Source organism: Somniosus microcephalus, chromosome 12, assembly GCF_052327205.1.
Source record: "Somniosus microcephalus isolate GS21.2 chromosome 12, FLI_Smic_1.0, whole genome shotgun sequence".
Lineage (NCBI taxonomy): Eukaryota > Metazoa > Chordata > Chondrichthyes > Squaliformes > Somniosidae > Somniosus > Somniosus microcephalus.
The window spans coordinates 17,671,328-17,693,599 of NC_140998.1; the positions used below are offsets into that span (position 1 = coordinate 17,671,328).

General features: G+C 48.5%; 1 protein-coding gene across 1 annotated transcript in view; it reads left to right on the top strand.

Moving 5' to 3' along the window:
* The first annotated feature begins 867 nt into the window (after positions 1–867).
* LOC147109054 (epithelial cell adhesion molecule-like) overlaps positions 868–22,272 on the top strand; it is a 35,933-nt gene continuing 14,528 nt past the window's right edge. Inside the window, exons 1-7 of the mRNA XM_086002631.1 lie at positions 868–986; positions 1,985–2,155; positions 3,965–4,205; positions 12,563–12,634; positions 17,245–17,308; positions 18,001–18,099; positions 21,805–21,987. Of these exons, the coding sequence (XP_085858757.1) occupies positions 914–986; positions 1,985–2,155; positions 3,965–4,205; positions 12,563–12,634; positions 17,245–17,308; positions 18,001–18,099; positions 21,805–21,987 (903 nt within the window). The 5' untranslated portion in view covers positions 868–913. The remainder of the gene's footprint in view (positions 987–1,984; positions 2,156–3,964; positions 4,206–12,562; positions 12,635–17,244; positions 17,309–18,000; positions 18,100–21,804; positions 21,988–22,272) is intronic.

Consider the following 22,272-nt stretch of genomic DNA (forward strand, 5'->3'; position numbering starts at 1 on the left):
CTGTGAGCCCACGTCCTCATGCTCTGGAGCCACCTTGCAAGGTTTGTCCACCAGCGCCTCTTGCCTCCAACCATGTTCCCCACCCCACCCCCAGGCTATCACCAACAGGAGGAGCCCACAAGAGCGGCCGGGGGGGGGGGGCGGGGATAGGGTGCCCGCCAACTCCCCACCCGAGCTCGCTCCCTACCCCCAACTCTTCGGGATGTCACCTCCTCCCAACTCAGCACTTCTTGGGGCACAACAGCTATGATGTGAAACTGCGATCGACTGAGGGGATCGAGCCCCACTCCACTCTGTGGTGCAGTGCATTGTTGTACAAAATGCAGCTGCTCTTCATTCAACTTTCAAAAAAATAGATCTCAGATCTGTGACCAACTCCATTACTTGAGAAATCTACACCCAAAATCCAACCACAAAATCAACTTATCGCCACGCATTGGCTCACTCACAACAATATGAATTTTTCATCTACAAATTCCTATTAGTTTTTTCTGCTCCTTTTTGTGCCCTCAACCCTTCCTGCGTTGTCCTGTGTCCCCTTGGCGGGAGAGTGACTTGCAGCAGCGCCACTTGATATGTACGACCCAGGGCGGAGGCATTAACTGAACACTGGCCCAGTGCTTGGTGACGGGTCTTAAAAAAAAAAGATTCATGCCTCAAAGGTATAACAATAAACCGGGCTGTTAAATATAAACCGTGTGGAATGCATGTTGTGCCTGACTGATTCAACCTCGCTTCCTGCTAAAGCTGAAGGTGATCTGTCACCAGCTCGTCAGTCCGGCACTCCACTGGGAGGGAGGGAGGGAGGGGGTGGGGTGGGGTGGGAGGAAGGGAGGGAGGGGTGGGTGAGGGCGGGGAAGGGGGGAAGTCCAGTGTTTGATTCTGCCGCAGCTTCAGTACAAGAAGCACAGACATGGGGAAGTGTGGCTGCCTGTTTGTGGTGGCGGTGATGGCGGATTATATTTGCACGGTTTCGGCTATACCAGGTAAGCCTATGAAATTAACTACTTGAACACAAAATCTAGGCTGACACTCCCAGTGCAGTGCTGAAGGAGCGCTGCACTGTTGGAGGTGCCGTCTTTCGGATGAGACGTTAAACCGTGGCCCCGTCTGCTCTCTCGGGTGGACGTAAAAGATCCCAGGGCACTATTTCTTAGAAGCGCAAGGGAGTTCTCCCCGGTATCCTGGGCCAATATTTATCCCTCAACCAATATCACTAAAGTAGACAATCTGGTCATTATCACATTGCTGTTTGTGGGATCTTGCTGTGCGCAAATTGGCTGCCGAGTTTCCTACATTACACTAGTGAGTGCACTTCAATAAAGTACCTCATTGGGTGTAAAGCGCTTTGGGAATGTCCTGTGGTCGTGAAAGGTGCAATATAAATGCCCGTCCTCTCTTTCCTTTACTCACTAGAGGCGGCGCTGGATGCTACCGAAGTGGTACGGATGAAATGTGATTATGCCAGTAGCGTGAGGTGGGCATGCACCGCGCCCAATTCCCTTACCTGCTGTCAGCGCGGGGGGGATAGCCGATTCGCGATGCGCCCGTTCACACGCTTTCGGTGAAGACCAAATTCACCCCCTTTGTTCAGCACACTCCGTTAGCTAAACGTGGAGGGGTGTTTCCGTAGAGTGAGGTGTTGTCGGGGGTGGTGGGCGCTGCTCATATTTCCTCATCGAGGGAGGGGTCTGAAAGGGAGGAAATATGTGTAAAACTGACACAAAAACATAGTTGCGACAAAAAAGTTGCGGAAGAATTGCTGCTGCTAGAACAAAAGGACATAAGAGATAGGAGCAGGAGTCAGTCATTCGGCCCCTGGAGCCTGCTCCGCCATTCAATGAGATCATGGCTGATCTGATCTTGGCCTCAACTCCACTTCCCCGCCCACACCCCCATAACCCTCGACTCCCTTATTGTTCAAAAATCTGTGCTTGTGTCGGATGCCCAGTGGAACTGACTGCCTCTCTTCTCACTTCCACAGATGATGAATGCCCTGATGCCTACCCGGCCCGAGAGAACTGCGAGTTTGACGAAGTGTGTGAGGACGCCAACTGCAAATATAATCAGTACGTGACCTGCCACCTCAACCGATGTGGAACCTGCGAGGCTGTTTTCCGTGGTTACGACAATCTGACCGTCAGCTGCAACCAGTGTGAGTCTCAGCTTTGGGCCTCGCTCCTTGTTTACACCATTTATTTATACCTCCGCTCCAGCTTCTGCTCCCTACGAAAAGCCCCCTCCTTTCAATTCCGCTCTAACCTTTAATAGTTACTTAGAATGCTACACTTGCGGAGATCTAAAACTGGATGGGGAGAGCGGGGGGGAGAAAAGGGTGCGATAGGGCAGGGCAAGGTGGAACAGGGACTGGGATGGGAGCTGGAATGGGGACAGAACAGGGTAGGGCAGGAGTGGAGTAGTGAACTCATAAATTAGAATCCATAGAACAATAGGCACCCCAACAAATCAATAAATTAATGGGGCAGCAGGCAGTGGTGACTAATAAATGAATTCAGAGTTAAGCACCAGTGAATTAATAAGTTATTGAAACAGAGGCAATATCAATGAATTAATAACTAATGGAGCAGTGGTGTGCATGTACTCTGCTAGATATATATGTGTATATACAGTATATATAATATTTGATATATATTATATATGACCTCCAAATCCACAACCTCTACCACCTAGGGGAGCAGGCACGTGGGAACATCATCACCTCCAAGTTCCCCTCCGAGTCACACACCATCCTGACTTGGAAATATATCGCCGTTCCTTCATCGTCACTGGGTCAAAATCCTGGATCTCCCTCCCTAACAGCACTGTGGGAGTACCTTCACCACACGGACTGCAGCGGTTCAAGGCAGCGGCTCACCACCACCTTCTCAAGGGCAATTAAGGATGGGCAATAAATGCTGGCTTTGCCCATGATGCCCACATCCCACGAATGAATAATAAATAAATATGATTTATAGCGTGTATGATATGTACAGTATAGCATATGTGATATATATAGTATACTTTATAGTGCATGTATTATATATAGTATAATTTGCAGTGTACACAATATATACAGTATAATTAGTGTATATAATATAGTTTAGTGCGTATTTTATATATATATTATAATTTATAATGTATATAATACAGTGTATACTATACAGATAATATATGCATTATAAAGCATATTATATATAATAGTATATATGTTATATTGTATGTAGGGTTTATTTCTGGAGGGATAGAATTGAAAAGTAGGGAAGTTATGCTAAACCTGTATCGAACCTTAGTTAGACAACACTTAGAGTACTGTGTACAGTTCTGGTCGCCATATTATAAAAAGGATATCGAGGCACTGGAGAGGGTGCAGAGAAGATTTACAAGGATGATACCAGAAATGCGAGGGTATACCTATCAGGAAAGGATGAACAGGCTGGGTCTCTATTGTCCTGAAAAAGGAAGGCTGGGGGGTGACCTAATAGAGGTCTTTAAAATTATGAATGGTTTTGATAGAGTGGATACAGAGAGTGTTTTCACTTGTGGGGAAGAGCATAACTAGAGGCCATCAATATAAGATAGTCACCAAGAAATCAAATAGGGAATTCAGAAGAAACTTCTTTACCCAGAGAGTGGTGAGAATGTGGAACTCGCTACCACAGGGAGTGGTTGAAGCGAATAGTATAGATGCATTTAAGGGAAGGCTGGACAAACATATGAGGGAGAAGGGAATAGAGGATTATGCTGATAGATTTAGATGAGGAAAGACGGGAGGAGGCTCGAGTGGAGCATAAACACTGGCGTGGACTGGTTGGGTCGAATGGCCTGTTTCTGTGCCGTATATCCCATGTATTATAAATTCTTATTATATATCATATTATCTTGCAGTATATCATATAGTATAAGTTATTGTGTATATCATAATATATATAGTATAATTTATAGTTTGTATATATTAATATTAAAGTGACGCCGAAATGCCGGCTGTTGCACCTGGAGATGCTTCACAAGAGCCGAACGGCCAGCAGCCAGCCAGGGGGCGGGAGAGTGGACGATCTGTACGACCCCGAGTGTGAGAAGAATGGCACCTTTAAAGCCAAACAGTGCGACGATGACTCCAATCTCTGCTGGTGTGTGGACAGTGCCGGGGTCAGGGTCACCGACAAGACCGGGGACGATCCAAAATGTGACCAGCTCGTCCGTGTCCAGTGAGTTTTGTTCTGTGACATTGGGGTTAAGTTCAGGAGAGCTGAACTGATGGCTCCCCGCCCACGATGGCTCAGGCACTGCCTGGCGTGGTACATGGCCGGGCAGAGCGAGCCGGGCAGAGCGGGCCGGGCAGAGCGGGCCGGGTAGAGCGGGCTGGGTAGAACGGGCCGGGGAGAGCGGGCTGGGTAGAAAGGGCTGGGGAGAGCAGGCTGGGTAGAGCGGGCTGGGCAGAGCGAGCCGGGCAGAGCGGGCCAGGTAGAGCGGGCTGGGTAGAAAGGGCCGGGGAGAGCGGGCTGGGTAGAGCGGGCCGGGCCGGGTAGAGCGGGCTGGGAAGAGCGGGCTGGGAAGAGCGGGCCGGGTAGAGCGGGCCGGGCAGAGCGGGCCAGGTAGAGCGGGCCAGGTAGAACGGGCCGGGGAGAGCGGGCTGGGGAGACCGGGCTGGGTAGAAAGGGCTGGGGAGAGCAGGCTGGGTAGAGCGGGCCGGGCTGGGTAGAGCGGGCTGGGTAGAGCGGGCCGGGCTGGGTAGACCGGGCCAGGTAGGGCGGGCCGGGCCGGGCCGGGTAGAGCGGGCTGGGAAGAGCGGGCTGGGAAGAGCGGGCCGGGTAGAGCGGGCCAGGTAGAACGGGCCGGGGAGAGTGGGCTGGGGAGACCGGGCTGGGGAGAGTGGGCCGGGTAGAATGGGCCGGGGAGAGCGGGCTGGGGAGAGTGGGCTGGATAGAGCGGGCCGGGTAGAGCGGGCCAGGTAGAACGGGCCGGGGAGAGCGGGCTGGGAAGAGCGAGCTGGGAAGAGCGGGCCGGGTAGAGCGGGCCAGGTAGAACGGGCCGGGGAGAGCGGGCTGGGGAGAGCGGGCTGGGTAGAGCGGGCTGGGTAGAGCGGGCCGGGGAGAGCGGGCCGGGTAGAGCGGGCCGGACAGAGCGGGCCGGGGAGAGCAGGCTGAGTAGAGCGGGCTGGGTAGAGCGGGCTGGGGAGAGTGGGCTGGGGAGAGCGGGCCGTGTAGAGCGGGCCGGGTAGAGCAGGCCGGGCCGGGGAGAGCGGGCCGGGTAGAGCGGGCCGGGTAGAGTGGGCCGGGCTGGGTAGAGCGTGTTATGTTCATTAATAACTAGTCATTTTTATTAAGAACAGCTAGCTTTTGATGGACACTTTATTGAGCACATGTGGACTAGGTACAGTATCTGTAGAGTCCTCCATCTTGACTGCTGCCTTGTGGGTAGCCTGGTGCATCATGGGTAGCCCACTCTTATATACATACAGCACCACCTAGTGTACCATTCCAGAATGACAGGTTACTGATCATTACATCCCCCTTTCTTTGAGGTTAAACAAAATCAGTATCAATCAATATCAATCAATAACAACATAAACATCTTCAACAGTCAATACGTTTTCAATGTAGATTTCTTTGTACTCAAAGATTAAGTCTATCAGGCTTTTTTACTTCACGTGTGGATCTTCTCAGCACAGGTAAGTCTGATGTGTTTTCATGAGAGCCTGGTGGTGAGTGACAAGATTCAGTTGCGGCATCGTCATCGATTTGCTCTTCGATAGTCTCTTGTGTTTTTAGGAGGGAACGGCGGTTCCTCCTGAGAATCTGTCCTTCCTCAGTTCTAACAGTGTATGACCTTGGTCCTACTTCCTCAAGAACTGTAGCTTTCCTGTTCCATGCATCTGGATCCTCAATCCTGACAACATCATCCCCTGTCAATGGTTTCAGAGTTTTGGATGACTTGTCATAGTGTGATTTCTGTTTCAGCTTTAACAGTTGAAGTCTCTCTCTCAGTTCCTTACTCTGCTTTTCTTTTGCACAGCAGGGTAGCGTGGTACGCAACTTGCGACCCATTAGGAGTTCAGCAGGTGAAGAACCAGAGTCTAAAGGTGAGGCTCGGTAGCTCAGCAGGGCGAGATAAGGATCAGACTTGCTTTCTGTCGCTTTCTTCAGTAGCTGCTTGAGAACTTGAACACCTTTCTCTGCCTTACCATTCGACTGAGCATACAAAGGACTGGATGTGATGTGTTGAAAGTCATAATGTGCTGCAAACTGTTGCCACTCCTTACAGTTGAAGCACGGACCATTGTCGCTAATGGCAATCCTGGGAATTCCATGTCTGGCGAAGATGGATTTCACATGCATTATGACACTGCTTGCTGTGGTGCTTGAGAGCAGCGCCATCTCAGGATAGTTAGAATAGTAGTCAATCACTATTAGATAGTCTTTACCATTTAAATGAAAAAGGTCCATACCAACCTTTTGCCATGGTGCTGTTGGTATGTCAGCTACTATCATTGGTTCCTTTGCTTGTTTGTTTTGGCATTTCTGACATGTCTCACATTTGCCTATCATGTTCTCAATGTCCTGATTTATGCCAGGCCAATAAACAGTGTCTCTTGCTCTCCTTTTGCATTTTTCAATTCCGAGGTGTCCCTCATGAATCCTTTTGAGCATGTCTTGACGTAGAGCCTGTGGAATGACTATTCTGTTCTGTTTTAGTAATAGTCCACTTGCGACACTCAATTCTGATCTTATGTGAAAATATTTTGGACAGGAACCTTTTGGCCAACCATGATGAATGTTCTCTATTACTGTTTGTAACACTGTATCTTTTACTGTTTCTTCTGCTATTTGCTTTGATTTTGTGTCTGACACGGGCAGCGCAGCAGTGACCATACTCACATGAACATCCACGTCTTCTTCAGTAGAGCTCACATGACTCATTGTGGGTGCTCGGGATAGTGCATCTGCTAACACTATGTATTTGCCTGGTGTGTAGATCAGTTCAAAGTCATATCTTTGCAGCTTCATCATGAGTCGTTGAATCCTTGGAGACATCTCATTCAGGTTCTTTTTTATGATGGCAACCAGTGGGCTGTGGTCTGTCTCAACTGTGAAGGTGGGAAGTCCATATATGCAGCCATGAAACTTTTCTAGTCCAACTACCAAGCCTAGACATTCCTTTTCAATCTGGGCGTATCGACACTCAGTATCAGTCATAGACCTGGAGGCATAGGCAACAGGCTTCCAATCTTCACCCTCTGCTTGTAGCAAGACCGCGCCTAGGCCATCTTTTGATGCATCCGTTGACACTTTGATTCTTTTTGTTGGGTCAAAGAAGGTGAGTACAGGTGTGGTTGTCAGCACTGTTTTGAGGTTCATCCACTCTTGTTCATGTCTTTCTGTCCATGCGAACTCATTTGTTTTATGTAGCAGGTCTCGCAGACAGGTTGCCTTGGCTGACAAGTTAGGAATGAACTTTCCAATGAAGTTTATCATCCCCATGATGCATAGCACTCCTTTTTTGTCAGTGGGTCGGGGCATTTTGAGTATGGCGTTTACTTTTTCCATATCTGGCTCTATTCCTTTACCAGATAGATTATCTCCTAGGAAAGTGACTTCCTGGACGCCAAACTGACACTTGGCTTTGTTGAGCTTCAGTCCATTCCGGCGTATGCTCTGTAGCACTTTAGTCAGTCTCTCATTGTGTTCTTTCAGTGTGGAGCCCCAGATGATGATGTCATCAACATAGACCCGAACTCCTTCCAGACCTTCAATTATGTGTTCCATCGCTCTATGAAAGATTTCAGATGCAGATATTATCCCGAAAGGCATTCTGAGGAAACAATACCTGCCAAATGGTGTGTTGAAGGTACAGTATTTGGTGCTCTCTTCATCCAGTTTTAGTTGCCAAAATCCTTGTGAGGCATCGAGCTTTGTAAAGTATCTGGCACCTGACATTTCACTGGTGATTTCTTCTCACTTGGGAATCTGGTAGTGTTCATGTTTTATGTTTGCATTTAAGTTCTTTGGATCCATGCATATTCTTAGATCATTGTTCTTTTTCTTTACACATACCATGGAGTTAACCCAGTCTGTTGGCTCTTCGACTTTCTTGATGACTCCTAGTGTGGTCATTCTGTCCAGTTCATTCTTGAGCTGGTCACGCAGGGGTGCTGGAACTCTTCGTGGAGCATGTACCACTGGCTGAGCATCCTCCTTTAGCTGGATCTTGTAAGTGAATGGTAGAACTCCAAATCCTTTGAACACATCCTGGAAATTATTCACTACAGAATCCACCGAGTCATCTGGTCTGTTTATGGCACAGTTTATATGGTATACTCTCTTGACCAGTTCTAAGTCCTCACAAGCTTTGTCACCCAGTAGTGAATCAAGTCCTTCAGCCACAACAGAAAACATGAGATGATGCACTTTGTCTTTGACTGTCACTTTAAGTCTGCATACACCTAAGCTATCTATTTTCTGTCCATTATAGTCCTTCAGTAGTACTGACTTTTTCTGTATTTTGGGCTTTTCTTTCATATTGTTAATGTCACTCATACTGATTAAGTTTGCTTTTGCCCCAGTGTCTAGTTTCAATGTAACTAATGCTCCATTTACCTGCAGTGGGATCATCCATTTGTCCTCTTTTACTGCATTAATTTTATGTTCAGCATTGTTAATTCCTGAGGGCTGCACATTTTCTGTATCCTTTTTGATATTGTCACATGACACCATTCCTACAAAACATGTCTCACTTAAATCAGTGTCCTCAATTATATTAACTTGTTGCCCTTTCTTAGTTTTTACTTTTGAAAAGCATTGTTTGGCAAAGTGATTCTTTCCATGACATTTTATGCACATTTTTCCAAACGCTGGGCATTGTCTTAACTGGTGTTTGTGACCACAGTGTTTACAATTAAAAATTCCTTCCTCCGATTGCTTTTCATTTCTGTTCTGCCCATGTTTCTTCCCTTTGTGGGACACAGCACCAACAGCAGCACTTACTACAATCACATCATTATTGATTTCACTGAAAGTCTTCGCATGCTTTTGAGCTAGCTCGCTGGCTTTGCATAATGTCACAGCATTTTCCAATGTTAGTTCGGTTTCTCTCAACAGACGTTCCCTGACCTTTTTATCATGAATACCAAACACAATTTGGTCACGAATCATGGATGCTTTCAGCTCAGAGAAATTACATGTCTGCGCTTTCAGTTTCAGATCAGTCAGAAAGGTATCAAAAGTCTCATTTTGCTGCTGTGTCCTTGAACAGAACATGTATCTTTCATAGGTCTCATTCTTTTTGGGAGAACAATGTGTATCAAATTTCTTTAGCACATCGTCTAAATTTTCTCTGTTCTCCTCTGGATTAAATACAAATGTATTAAATACCTCTATCACCTGTGGGCCTGCAACCGTGAGCAGCAACGCTATTTTCCTTGCGTCTGGCTTCGTACCATACCCGATGGCAGCAATGTAGAGTTTGAATTGTTGTTTAAAAGTCTGCCAATTGTAGTCGACATTTCCTGTGAGTTTCAAACGCTCTGGTGGCTTCAAATTCTCCATGTCGCATTGCACAATATTCAGCAGATCTTACCAATCCTGGTACCATGTTATGTTCATTAATAACTAGTCGTTTTTATTAAGAACAGCTAGCTTTTGCTAGACACTTTATTGAGCACATGTGGACTAGGTACAGTATCTGTAGAGGCCTCCATCTTGACTGCTGCCTTGTGGGTAGCCTAGTGCATTGTGGGTAGCCCACTCTTATATATATACATACAGCACCACCTAGTGTACCATTCCAGAATGGCAGGTTACTGATCATTACAGAGCAGGCCGGGGAGAGCGGGCCGGGTAGAGCGGGCTGGGCCGGGTAGAGCGGGCCGGGTAGAGCGGGCTGGGCCGGGTAGAGTGGGCCGGGGAGAGTGGGCCGGGCCGGGTAGAGTGGGCCGGGGAGAGAGGGCCGGGTAGAGTGGGCCGGGGAGAGCAGGCCGGGGTGAGTGCGCCGGGTAGAGCGGGCCGGGGAGAGCAGGCCAGGTAGAGCGGGCCGGGCCGGACAGAGCAGGCCGGGTAGAGCGGGCCGGACAGTGCGGGCCGGGTAGAGCGGGCCGGACAGAGCGGGCCGGGGAGAGCGGGCTGAGTAGAGCGGGCCGGGTAGAGTGGGCCGGGTAGAGTGGGCCAGGGAGAGCAGGCCGGGGAGAGCGGGCTGGGGAGAGTGGGCTGGACAGAGCGGGCCGGGTAGAGCGGGCCGGGGAGAGCAGGCCAGGTAGAGCGGTTCGGGCCAGACAGAGCGGGCCAGGTAGAGCGGGCCGGACAGTGTGGGCTGGGTAGAGCGGGCCGGACAGAGCGGGCCGGACAGTGTGGGCTGGGTAGAGCGGGCCGGACAGAGCGGGCCGGACAGTGTGGGCTGGGTAGAGCGGGCCGGACAGAGCGGGCCGGGGAGAGCGGGCCGGGGAGAGCGGGCCGGGCCGGGTAAAGTGGGCCGGGGAGAGAGGACCGGGTAGAGTGGGCCGGGGAGAGCGGGCCGGGGAGAGCGCGCCGGGTAGAGCGGGCCGGGGAGAGCAGGCCAGGTAGAGCGGGCCGGGTAGAGCGGGCCGGGTAGAGCGGGCCGGACAGAGCGGGCCGGGTAGAACCGGCCTGGTCCCTGAACCATGCTGAGGGAGTTGAACTTGGCCAGGGCCAGGAGCCGAGACCCTACGAATGGCCTCGGTCCGAGTGGTGGGGAGAGAAGAATCAAACTTGGGTTCCCCACCTCCAGATAGACACCTAGTGGCCGCTTCGGGAGACAGCAGCTGTTTAGATTGTGTGCGGACAGGATCCGGCTTGCTTTCTCTCTGGTGTACGTTAAGTCTTAGAATCGTACAGCGCAGAAGGAGGCCATTCAGCCCATTGTGCCTGTGCCGGCTCTTTGAAAGAGCTCTCCAATTAATTCCACTTCCCCCTGCTCTTTCCCGTAGCCCTGATAATTTTTCCTTTTCAAGTATTTATCCAATTCCCCTTTGAAAGTTACTATTGAATCTGCTTCCACCGCCCTTTCAGGCAGCGCGTTCCAGATCATCACAATGTGGCTGGGGCTAGTCATATATGTGTAGATGAGGGAAGAGGCCAATAAAAAGAGCGAATAAATTTAAGAGTCATCAAGACAAACCCCGGCCAAGATGGAATCCGCCAGATATTGGAATGCGGCCTTGACGCTTTCCAATGCGAGAGACCTGACTGCAAACGCGGAAAGCCCTCAACGCTTGAGGCGTGAGGAATGGGATGATCCTCTGCCTTAAATGCCGATAACCTTTCGTCAGGTCGAGAGCTGTCAGATAGATACTTGGTGCTCACTCTCTCCCCCCACCCCCTCCGAGCTTCTCCAGGGTCTGTGCACGGCATCGGGTAGGTGCCGGTCTCCGCCAAGTCATTTCGTTCACGATAACCTCCACAAAAACCATGCGGTCTCGCCCTTAGTGACCAAAGCCCACCAGTGATAGAAACATAGAAACATAGAAGATAGGAGCAGGAGTAGGCCATTCAGCCCTTCGAGCCTGTTCCGCCATTCAACGAGATCATGGCTGATCATCCAAACCCTAGCACCCGGTCCCTACACCGACAGCCATCCCACACAAGCCCTATCCCCGTAACCCCGTAACCCCACGTATTTAATCCCCCCTAACACTAAGGGCCAATTTTTATCATGGCCAATCAACCTAACCCGCATATATTTGGACTGTGGGAGGAAACCGGAGCACCCGGAGGAAACCCACGCAAACACAGGGAGAATGTGCAAACTCCACACAGACAGTCACCCGAGGCCGGATTTGAACCCGGGTCCCTGGCGCTGTGAGGCAACAGTGCTAACCACTATGCCACCGTGATGACCGTGGGCCCTGTGCTGTCCGTACTGCTCCCAGGCCCGGCACCGCCTGAACCCTCCCAGCTGTCCATTCCCTCTCGCTGGTTGGCACAGAGTGCGCACTTTGGCGCACTGGGTTTGAAGTGTCTGTGTTTATCTCGTGTACAAAACTTGCCTATTCTTTGAAGATTTCAATTAGCTTCGCCGAGCTCCGCTCACAGGACTGAGACTGCTTGCCGAGGGTTGTTAGAATTTCATAATGGCGGGTCTCATTCAGAACAAAAATAACAGGCTGTTAAATCCATAGCTGACCAATCACAAAGTCTGTATTTGTTTGAAATTGTGCATTAGTCTCCTTCTCAAATCCCGTTACCAATGGAAACAGTACATTACAACAGTGACTACACTTCAAAAAGTACTTCATTGGCTGTTAAGCGCTTTGGAACGTCCTGTGGTCGTGAAAGGCGCTATAGAAATGCAAGTCTCTCTAGCTTTCCAATTTACGTAATGATGGGACAATGATATAGGCTGGGACAATACAACTGCCATTATCAAACTCTTTATATAGTGTGCCTGACTTAGAGGGACAGTTTACTGGACCAAAGCAAGACAGATCTGCTTCAGTCTAATCACAAATCTTGCTCCTGCCTCGTATTGTTGATGAGGGGGTAAGAAATCAATTGGGCGCATCATTCATCTGAAGGTTAAATAACTAAACCTGCTTCTCTGTTTTCCCCCATAGTCTCATTCAGATCGATTTCAGCTTCAAAGTCGAGTTTGTCTTCCTGAAGATGAAGGAGGAGGCACTGCGGCGGTGAGTTGGGTTGGAAGCTAAGCCCTCGGGCCGTACAGACACAAAAGATCCCAGATTCGAAGCCTGTGTTGAGTGAGCTTATCTCTGCTGAGCTGGTGACAGAGGGGGCGCTCCAATTGGCCTCAGCGCCGCTCGACTGGGGGGTGGGGTGGGGCGGTTTACATTAATCGGGGGTCCCGCAGCTTATTGCTGTCCAGTGACGGAAGGTCCCTCACAGAGTTGAATATCCTGCCATTGCACATTGTCTACACTGATACAGGAGGATTGGTCACCTGGACAAAGGGGTGGAGGGCGGAAGGGGGCCAGGAAACTCTACCCTAACGTGAGCTGCACATTCAGGAGAGGAAAGGAGAGAGTTGGACTGGAAGGCCCTCTGAGGGTGTAACAGGCAGCTAGTGGCCCCTTCGGGCAGAACCCTAGATAAAAGTTTCTGTCTCCTTCCATGCACTCTGAACAGGGGTCGGCCATTCAGCCCCTCGGGCCTGTTCTGCCATTCAATCAGATCATGGCTGATCTGTACCTCAACACCATTTACTCGCCTTTGCACCACATCCCTTGACAACCTTGCCTAACAAAAGTCATTTTAATTTCATTTCCCAATGAAACTAAAAAGTCGTTCGGTCCTAACTGGATTCAGGCAATTGTGGTGTCCATTCCCTCCGGGAACTGGATTTAAATCCAGCCCAAACCTGCTCTGTCTGATGGCTGTGAAGATTGTCCATGGAATCAGTTTGGGGTCAGCCTTAACCGAGTCCCTGGTGTCGCTGGGCCCTGGTGGACCTGAGCTAGCAGTCTCACTCAGCGAAGTCCCTGGTTGGCTGAGAGTGTGTGACCCAGGCATTGAGTGCTTTCATTCCTCTGTGTGCAATCTTTAGCTCCTTAGTTAGCACTTTCATGTAAAATTCCCATCTATGCTATTCCTTTTAAATACATTAAAACCGGTGTTAAAATAGCACAATTATATAACACCCACGGGTTAACCAAGGGCTAAAAAAATTGAGATCGTGCCCCATTTTCCCAGCAGTAAGATCCCTCACCTTTAATGAGTTCACAAATTCATTAACTTTTTTTTAAGTAGAAAAAAGAATCTGTGAGTAAATGGTCTTTTTCTTTAATTCCATTTTTTTACATAGAATTTGCAGCACAGAAGCCGGCCATTCGGCCCAGCTGGTTCGTGCTGGTGCTTATGCTCCACAAGAGCCTCCTCCCAGCCTACTTCATCTCACCCCATCAACATATTCTTCGATTCCTTTCTCCCACATGTGTTTATCTAGCCTCCCCTTAAATGCATCTATACTATTCACCTCAACCACTCCCTGTGGTAGCGAGTTCCACATTCTCACCACTCTCTGGGTAAAGAGGTTTCTCGTGAATTCACAGAATCACAGAAACCCCACAGTGCAGATAGAGGCCATTTCGGCCCATCGAGCCTGCACCGACACATATCCCACCCGATCCCTGTAACCCCTACACCAACACATATCCCACCCTATCCCCGTAACCCCACGTATTTAATCCCCCTAACACTAAGGGTCAATTTATCATAGCCAATCAACCTAACCCGCACATCTTTGGACTGTGGGAGGAAACCGGAGCACCCGGAGGAAACCCACGCAAACACGGGGAGAATGTGCAAACTCCACACAGACAGTCACCCGAGGCCGGATTTGAACCCGGGCCCCTGGCGCTGTGAGGCAACAGTGCTAACCACTATGCCACCATGCTCGCGAGAATGGTGGCACTAATTGGATTTATTAGTGACTATCTTATATTGATGGCCCCTAGTTCTGGTCTCCCCCAGACGTAGATACATCTTGTCTACATTCAACCTATCAAACCCTTTCATAATCTTAAAGACCTCCATCAGATCACTACTCAGCCTTCTCATTTCTAGAGAAAAGAGCCCCAGCCTGTTCAATCTTTCCTGATAGGTATAAACTTTCAGTTCTGGTATCATCCTTGTAAATCTTTTTTGCACCTTCTCTAGTGCCTCTATATCCTTTTTATAATATGGTGACCAGAGCTGCGCCCAGTACTCCAAGTGTGGTCTAACCAAGATTCTATACAGGTTTAACAGAACTTCCCTGCTTTTCAATTCTATCCCTCTAGAAATGTTTTATAGCCTGCGTCGCTACTTTTAGTGATTTGTGTACCTGAAACCCCAGATCCCTCTGCTCCTCTACCCCATTTAGACTCCTGTTTTCCAAGGAGTATGTGGCCTCCTTATTCCTTCTACCAAAATGCACCACCTCACAATTATCTATATTGAAATTAATTTGCTATTTACATGCCCATTCTGCATGTTTATTAATGGCTTCCTGTGTTTTGAGGAGAATTTGTTGAGGTGACTTGTCCCTGATTTTACCCCTTTGCCCCCCTCCTCCATTCAAACTCTTTTATTCCAACTGGGTCCCTGTACAATGGCCCAATTAAAACAGGAGCCTCACCATGTAGATAAGCATACCTGCTCTCCTCAGACTTGGCCAGCATGCTGCAGGATATGGGATCCTCATCGTCTCCATATGTCAATGTCAAGCACACGTAGCTGAGTACAATGAGGTAATGCTTCTCCAATCAGACTCCTCTGTTTTGGGTACCACAGTAAGTGTGAATCCGGCCCAGACTGACAGGACGATGGGTTCCTCTCCGTTGAATGTAGGGTCCTACAAGAAATTAGGTTGGACGGACTCAACCCAGTTTCTAGTGGGCGCAGTCCCACACAACAGACTGCCTGATGACAGGGGCTGAAGCTTTCATCTCACACAGACAGGCCTCAGGGACAGCTGGTGTGAGAAATGGAAAGGTCCATAACATGAAGTCACATAGTAATGGCTGCTTGTCTGAGGCTCTCTGAGATCTACATAAGAAATAGGAGCAGGAGTCGGCCATTTGGCCCTTCGAGCCTGCTCTGCCATTCAATAAGATCATGGCTGATCTTCTACCTCATCTCCACTTTCCTGCACTATCCCCATATCCCTTGATTCCCTTAATATTCAAAAATCTATCGATCTCTGTCTAGAATATACTCAACGACTGAGCCTCCACAGCCCTCTGGGGTAGAGAATTCCAAAGATTCACCACCCTCTGAGTGAAGAAATTTATCCTCATCTCAGTCCTAAATGGCCGACCCCTTATTCTGAGACTGTGACCCCTGGTTCTAGACTCCCCAGCCAGGGGAAACATCCTCCCTGCATCTACCCTGTCAAGCCCTGTAAGAATTTTGTATGTTTCGATGAGATCACCTCTCATTCTTCTAAACTCTAGAGAATATAGGCCTAGTCTACTCAATCTCTCCTCAAAGGGCAATCCCCCCATCCCAGGAATCAGTCTGGTGAACCTTCATTGCACTCCCTCTATGCCAAGTATATCCTTCCTTAGGTAAGGAGACCAAAACTGTACACAATACTCCAGGTGTGGTCTCACCAGGGCCCTATATAATTGCAGTAAGACGTCTTTACTCTTATACTCAAATCCTCTTGTAATAAAGGCCAACATACCATTTGCTTTCCTAATTGCTTGCTGTACCTGCATGTTAACTTTCAGTGATTCGTGTACAAGGACACCCAGGTCCCTCTGAACACCAACATTTCCCAATCTCTCACCATTTAAAAAATACTCTGCTTTTCTATTTTTCCTACCAAAGTAGATAACTTCACATTTCTTCACATTATATTCCATTTGCCATGTTCTTGCCCACTCACTTAGCTTGTTTATATCCGCTTGAAGCCTCCTTGCATCCTCCTCACAACTTCCCACCCAGCTTTGTATCATCAGCAAACTTGGATATATTACATTTGGTCCCCTTATCAAAATCATTGATATAGATTGTGAATAGCTGAGGCCCAAGCACTGATCCTTGCGGTACCCCACTAGTTACAGCCTGCCAACCCAAAAATGACCCATTTATTCCTACTGTCTGTTTTTCTGTCCGTTAACCAATCCTCAATCCATGCTATTTTATTACCCCCAATCCCATGAGCACCTAATTTTGTTTAATAACCTCTTGTGTGGCACCTTATCAAATGCCTTCTGAAAATCCAAATACACCACATCCACTGGTTCCCCCTTATCTATTCTGCTAGTTACAACCTCAAAAATCTAACAGATTTGTCAAACACGATTTCCCTTTCATAAATCCATGTTGACTCTGCCCAATCCTATTATTATTTTCTAAGTGCCCTGTTACCATGTCCTTAATAATAGATTCTAGCATTTTCCCTACTACTGATGTCAGGTTTGTAGTACAGTACCCCGTTTTCTCTCCCCCTCATTTCTTAAATAGTGGGGTTACATTTGCCACCTTCAGATCTCTGCGTTCCTCTAACTCTGGCCCCTTGTCCATCCCCCACTTCCTGTCCTGATGAATTCAATCACTAATGCTGGATTCTAGGACCTTGAAAACAGCTGATGCGAGACTAAGTCATCTATAGTTACTCGGTTCATCCATCTCTCCTCCCCTGAACAAGGGGGTTACACTCTCCTCTCCCACAGCACAACTTGCATATCTAAGGAGGATTATTTGATTTCCCAAGATGAAAACCAGCTTCAAAACTGACCATTGAAAAATAAAAAATGGAAGTAAGGAAGGTGACTTGTTTCTTGTGTTTCAGGAAGGTGGCCATTAAGCTGGTTAAAGAGTACACGCTAAAGGCAACTCAGATCCTGGAGATCACGGCAAGTATCTGAATCCTAACTTGGAGATCCCATGGCACTATTCTAGGAAGCATGGGGAGTTCTCCCAGAGTCCTGGTCTACATTATCCCTCAACCAATTCCACCAAAAAAAGGCACTCTTGCCTTTGAGTCAGAAGGACATGGGTTCAAGTCCCACTTCAGAGGCTTGAGCACAAAATCTAGGCTGACACTCCCAGTGTAGCGCTGAGGGAGTGCTGCACTGCCAGAGGTGCCGTCTTTTGGATGAGACGTTAAACCAAGGCCGCGTCTGCTCTCTCAGGTGGACGTAAAAGATCCCATGGGACTATTTTGAAGAAGAGCAGGGGAGTTATCCCCGGTGTTCTGGCCAATATTTATCCTTCAGCCAATATCACTAAAATAGATTATCTGATCATTTATCACAGGCATTCCAGGCTAACGACAAATGAGGGGCAAAAATACAAAAAAAATAAAGTGGACACTTGTCCTCTCCCCCGCACCCCCACCCCCACCCCACACACACACACACACACACCCCCTCCTCCACAACCCCCTCCCCCAAGAAAACTGATAAATGTAGAACGAAACAGCTGGAACCGAGTAATGAAGGCACCCTGTGGACCGCAGTTATACCTCCAGGCACTGGCGCTAATTAGAAGGGACTTGGCCACCCAGTTGAACTGACCATCTGTCTCCCCGTCCTCTCGGCGACAGGTCCACGAGGTATCCAGAGAAATCTCCATCCGACTCGGCGAGAACGGGACGAAGGACCCAACCGACATCTCCACTGTGGCCTATTACATCGAGAGAGACGTGAGTACGGCTCCCGCCTCTCCATCCCAGCACACACCTCTACTTTTATACATACAATTTCCAGCACAGAAACAGGCCATTCTGCCCAACTGGTCCGTGCCCACACGAGCCTTCTCCCACCGTTCTTCATCTAACTCCATCAGAGTAACCTTCCATTCCTTTCTCCCTCATGTGTTATTCCAGCTTCCCCTTAAATGCATCGATGCTATTCACCTCAACCAGTTAGATATATTTCTTAAGGCTAAAAGGATCAAGGGATATGGGGAGAAAGCAGGGACAGGGTACTGAGTTTGGATGATCAGCCATGATCTCATTGAATGGCGGAGCAGGCTCGAGCGGCCGAATGGCCTACTCCTGCTCCTATCTTCTATGTTTCTATGTTTCTAACCACTCCCTGTGGTAGCGAGTTCCACATTCTCACCACTCTCTGGGTAAAGAAGTTGCCCCTGAATTCCCTATTGGATTTATTATTGACTATCTTATATTTATGGCTCCAAGTTTTGGTCTCCCTCCCACCATCTTCTCTACGTCGACCCTATCAAACCCCCTTCAGAATTTTAGAAGACCCTCTAGAAGGTCACCCCACAGCCTTCTCTTCTCTTGAGAAAAGAGCCCCAGCCTGTTCAGCCTTTCCTGATAGTTATAACCTCTCAGTTCATGCAAATCTTTTTTTGCACTTTCTCCAGTGCCTCTACACCCTTTTTATAATATGGAGACCAGATTATATGGGGCCAGAAATTCCAGGCCAGAAGCGTGAGTACGGTCGGCTTACTCACGCTTCTGGCCGTTGGAAATGCCGGCGTTCAGCATGAACAGCGCATGCGGGGAACGCCGGCATTTCCAGACCTCGAGCGCGTGCGACTGCACAGGCAGCGCTTGCGCAGTGAACTTCGTGGATTTCATTCATGAAATCCGTGAGGTTAAGTCCTTAGAAGTTACACTGAAAAAAAGCAAGTGTAAAGTGGTTCATTGGCTGCGGAGGAAGATATATTTTATCGTGGAGCTTTTGAAATGCAATATTTTTGTTTGGGAAAGGGAGGGAAGTTATTTTAAGAAATTTTAAGTAAGTTTTAAAGTTAAAATTTTTTTTTTTTTAAAGGGTTTTCAGAACGGTAGGTAGAAGGAGCAATTGTGGCTGTGTGAATGGAATGTGAGAATGAGTTATGTATGTATGTCCACATATATTCCTTTACGTATATGTATGTATGTTTTATATTCCTTTACTATGAATGTATGTTTTTAATTATGATTTTCCAATAAGTTACTTTCTCTGAAAGTCATAATTAAATAATACATTCATACACATAAGTAAAGGAATATATACATAACACGCAAAGGAATATATACAGACATACATACTTTCAGAAGCTCCACGATAAGAAATATCTTCCTCCGCAGCCTCTGTAGCAACTGTACCCATGCTTTTTTCATGTGTAAGTTGTAATGACTGGACCTCACTGAAAGCATTAATGAAAGCGGCGAATTATACTGCGCACGCGCTGCATGTGCAGTCGCACGCGTTCTGCCTCTGAACCCCTTCGTTCAGAGGACAGGAAATGCCGGTTTTCCCCACATGCACTGTGCATGCTGAAAACCGGCATTTCATCCGGCCAGATGCGTAAGTACCCCGACCGTACTAGCGCATTTGGAAGGGAATTATTGGGCCAACATTTTACTTGTCAATAAAATAAAAAATTTAACACTTGCACGACTTGCCCCCTCGCATCTGCGACTGAGGGTCCAAGGAGGTGCATTGCGCAAGAGGTCATCATCGGACGTATCCTCACACTGTTCCCTTTGGGGAACTGTATGAAGTGGTGGAAGGATTTATGGCCGTGATTAACGCTCATTCCGTGACCGTAACCATCTTTGAACCAGCCATTAGGGTGGTTAGTCCTATGGCGGGAGGGTTTTACGGGCTCCCACAACCCATCTGAGGGGGGGGGGGCCACCAACACCCACGGACACAAGTATCCCGCTGGATGTCCACCCAGAATTTAAAGTTGGAGCTCCGACTCCACTTGCCGGGACTGTCTGGAGTGGGGTTCAAAACCCTACTCCTTCTGGCCCAGCGGCGGGGATGCTTACTGCTACGCAAAAGGCCCACTCCGCACAGAAGGTGACACCCATACGTTTCCTGCGCCTTTTCCCTCCCCGTAACTGGAGCCCTATGCTGCCATTTCACGTTGCTAATCGGATTGGGCGTTTGTCATAGCGGTAGGATCCCCGCCGCTGGGCCAGATCAGGGTAGGGTTTCGAACCCCGCTCCAGACAGTCCCGGCAAGTGGAGTCAGAGCTCCGGCTCTAAATTCTGGGTTGACATCCAGTGGGATATTTGCGTCCGTGGGTGTGGGTGGCCCCCCCTCCTTGTATAGCTTGTGGGAGCCCGTAAAACCCTCCCGCCATAGGACTAACCGCCCTAATGGCTGGTTCAAAGATGGTTACGGTCACGGAATGAGCATTAATCACGGCCATAAATCCTTCCACCACTTCATACAGTTCCCCAAAGGGAACAGTGTGAAGACACGTATGACGACGACATTGCTAAATAAATAAATGGAATTAAAAAAATTCTTTTAGGGCTTTTAAAAGTCTTTAAATTGCTTTAATTCTCTTTAAAACTACTTCAGATTACTCAAAATAATGTAAACATTTTAAAAAGTTTATAAAAGTTACCAAAATCTTCAAAAAACTTCCAAAAACCTATTTAAACTGCTGCTTTGCATGTAAAAAAGCAAAGCAGCTTGACAGAAACATTGGGGGCGTGTCCAGTGAAACTGAGACCTCAAGGGGCGTGTCTCACTTACACTGCACGCTCCTGGGTCCGCGCTGGCTGCACTCCTGGGCGGCGTGACGTCATACGCTGCCCGGGAATGTGCTTTCTATTTCTCCAAGTTCAGGCGTCCCAGAAGCTGATCGGCAGGAGCGCGGGGTAAGTGCAAATACGGGGCTTGCACGCGCTGCAAGCCCCGTTCTGGAATTTCTGGCCCATAGTGAAATCGAGGTGGAGGGCCAGGGCCTACTGCGCAGGGCTTCACTGGTAGGGAAGCTGAGCAGCATCAGCTGATCACTCACTGCTCCTTGGTCTGCCTCCTCTTCTCCTTTTGGTTAGTGCTGGTGTCCTCCACCGTGGCCGCAAGGTGTGGTTTTGAACTGGTCGGTCGTTTTAGGGATGTGGGTGTCGCTGGCAAGGCCGGCATTTATTGTCCATCCTTAGTTGCCCTTGAGAAGGTGGTGGTGGGCCTTCTTCTTGAACTGCCGCAGTCCGTGTGGTGAAGGTACTCCCATGGCACCGGTGGGTTTTGACGGTGGCAGTCTGGTGTCTTCCAAATGCCATCAGCAGATGGCAAAGGCCTGCTTTTCGATCGCTGCCTTTATCGATAAAGTTGCTGTGGGCGATTGTGAATGGACTCGTTTCCTATTTTGTGCATTGACGAAAGTTGGCTGCCGCGTTTCCTACATTCCAACAGTGACTACACTTCAAAAAGTACTTCATTGGTTTTAAACCACTTTGGTACGTCCTCAGATCATGAAAGGGGAATTATAAATGCAAATTATTTCTTTTCTTTCTGACTCTAACCTGTGTTGACCTTTTTGGCTTCAGACCCAAGTTTGTCCGACTGGTTTGAGTTAGCCTAGGGTGTCAAAGTGAATCTCCTGGCTAGTTTCTCTCGTGCTGTTCTCAACAATGTCTTCACCTTGCAGCTGAAGATGAACAAATTCACCCTGGAAGTAGACGGAAAGAGCCTGCAGGTGGAGAGGGAGTCGGTACAAGTTTGGTTCTTCGATAACGAGCCTCCTCGAATCAACATGAAGACCATTTCGCCCGGTTTCGCTGCCATCATCATCATCATCGCCCTGGCTATTCTAACAGGGATTGCAGTGTTTGTAAGTACGATCGCACCCAACCAAACCTCAATCCTATGCAAGCAGTTATAGAATCATAGAATGGTTACAGCACAGAAAGAGGCCATTCGGCCTGTCGAGCCCGTGCCGGCTCTCTGCAAGAGCACTTCAGCCAGTCCCACTCCCCCACCCTTTCCCCGTAGTCCTGTAAATTGTTTCCTTCAGATACTTATCCAATTCCCTTTTGAAAGCCACGATTGAATCTGCCTCCACCACCCTCTCAGGCAGTGAATTCCAGATCCTAACCACTCGCTGCGTTAAAAGTTT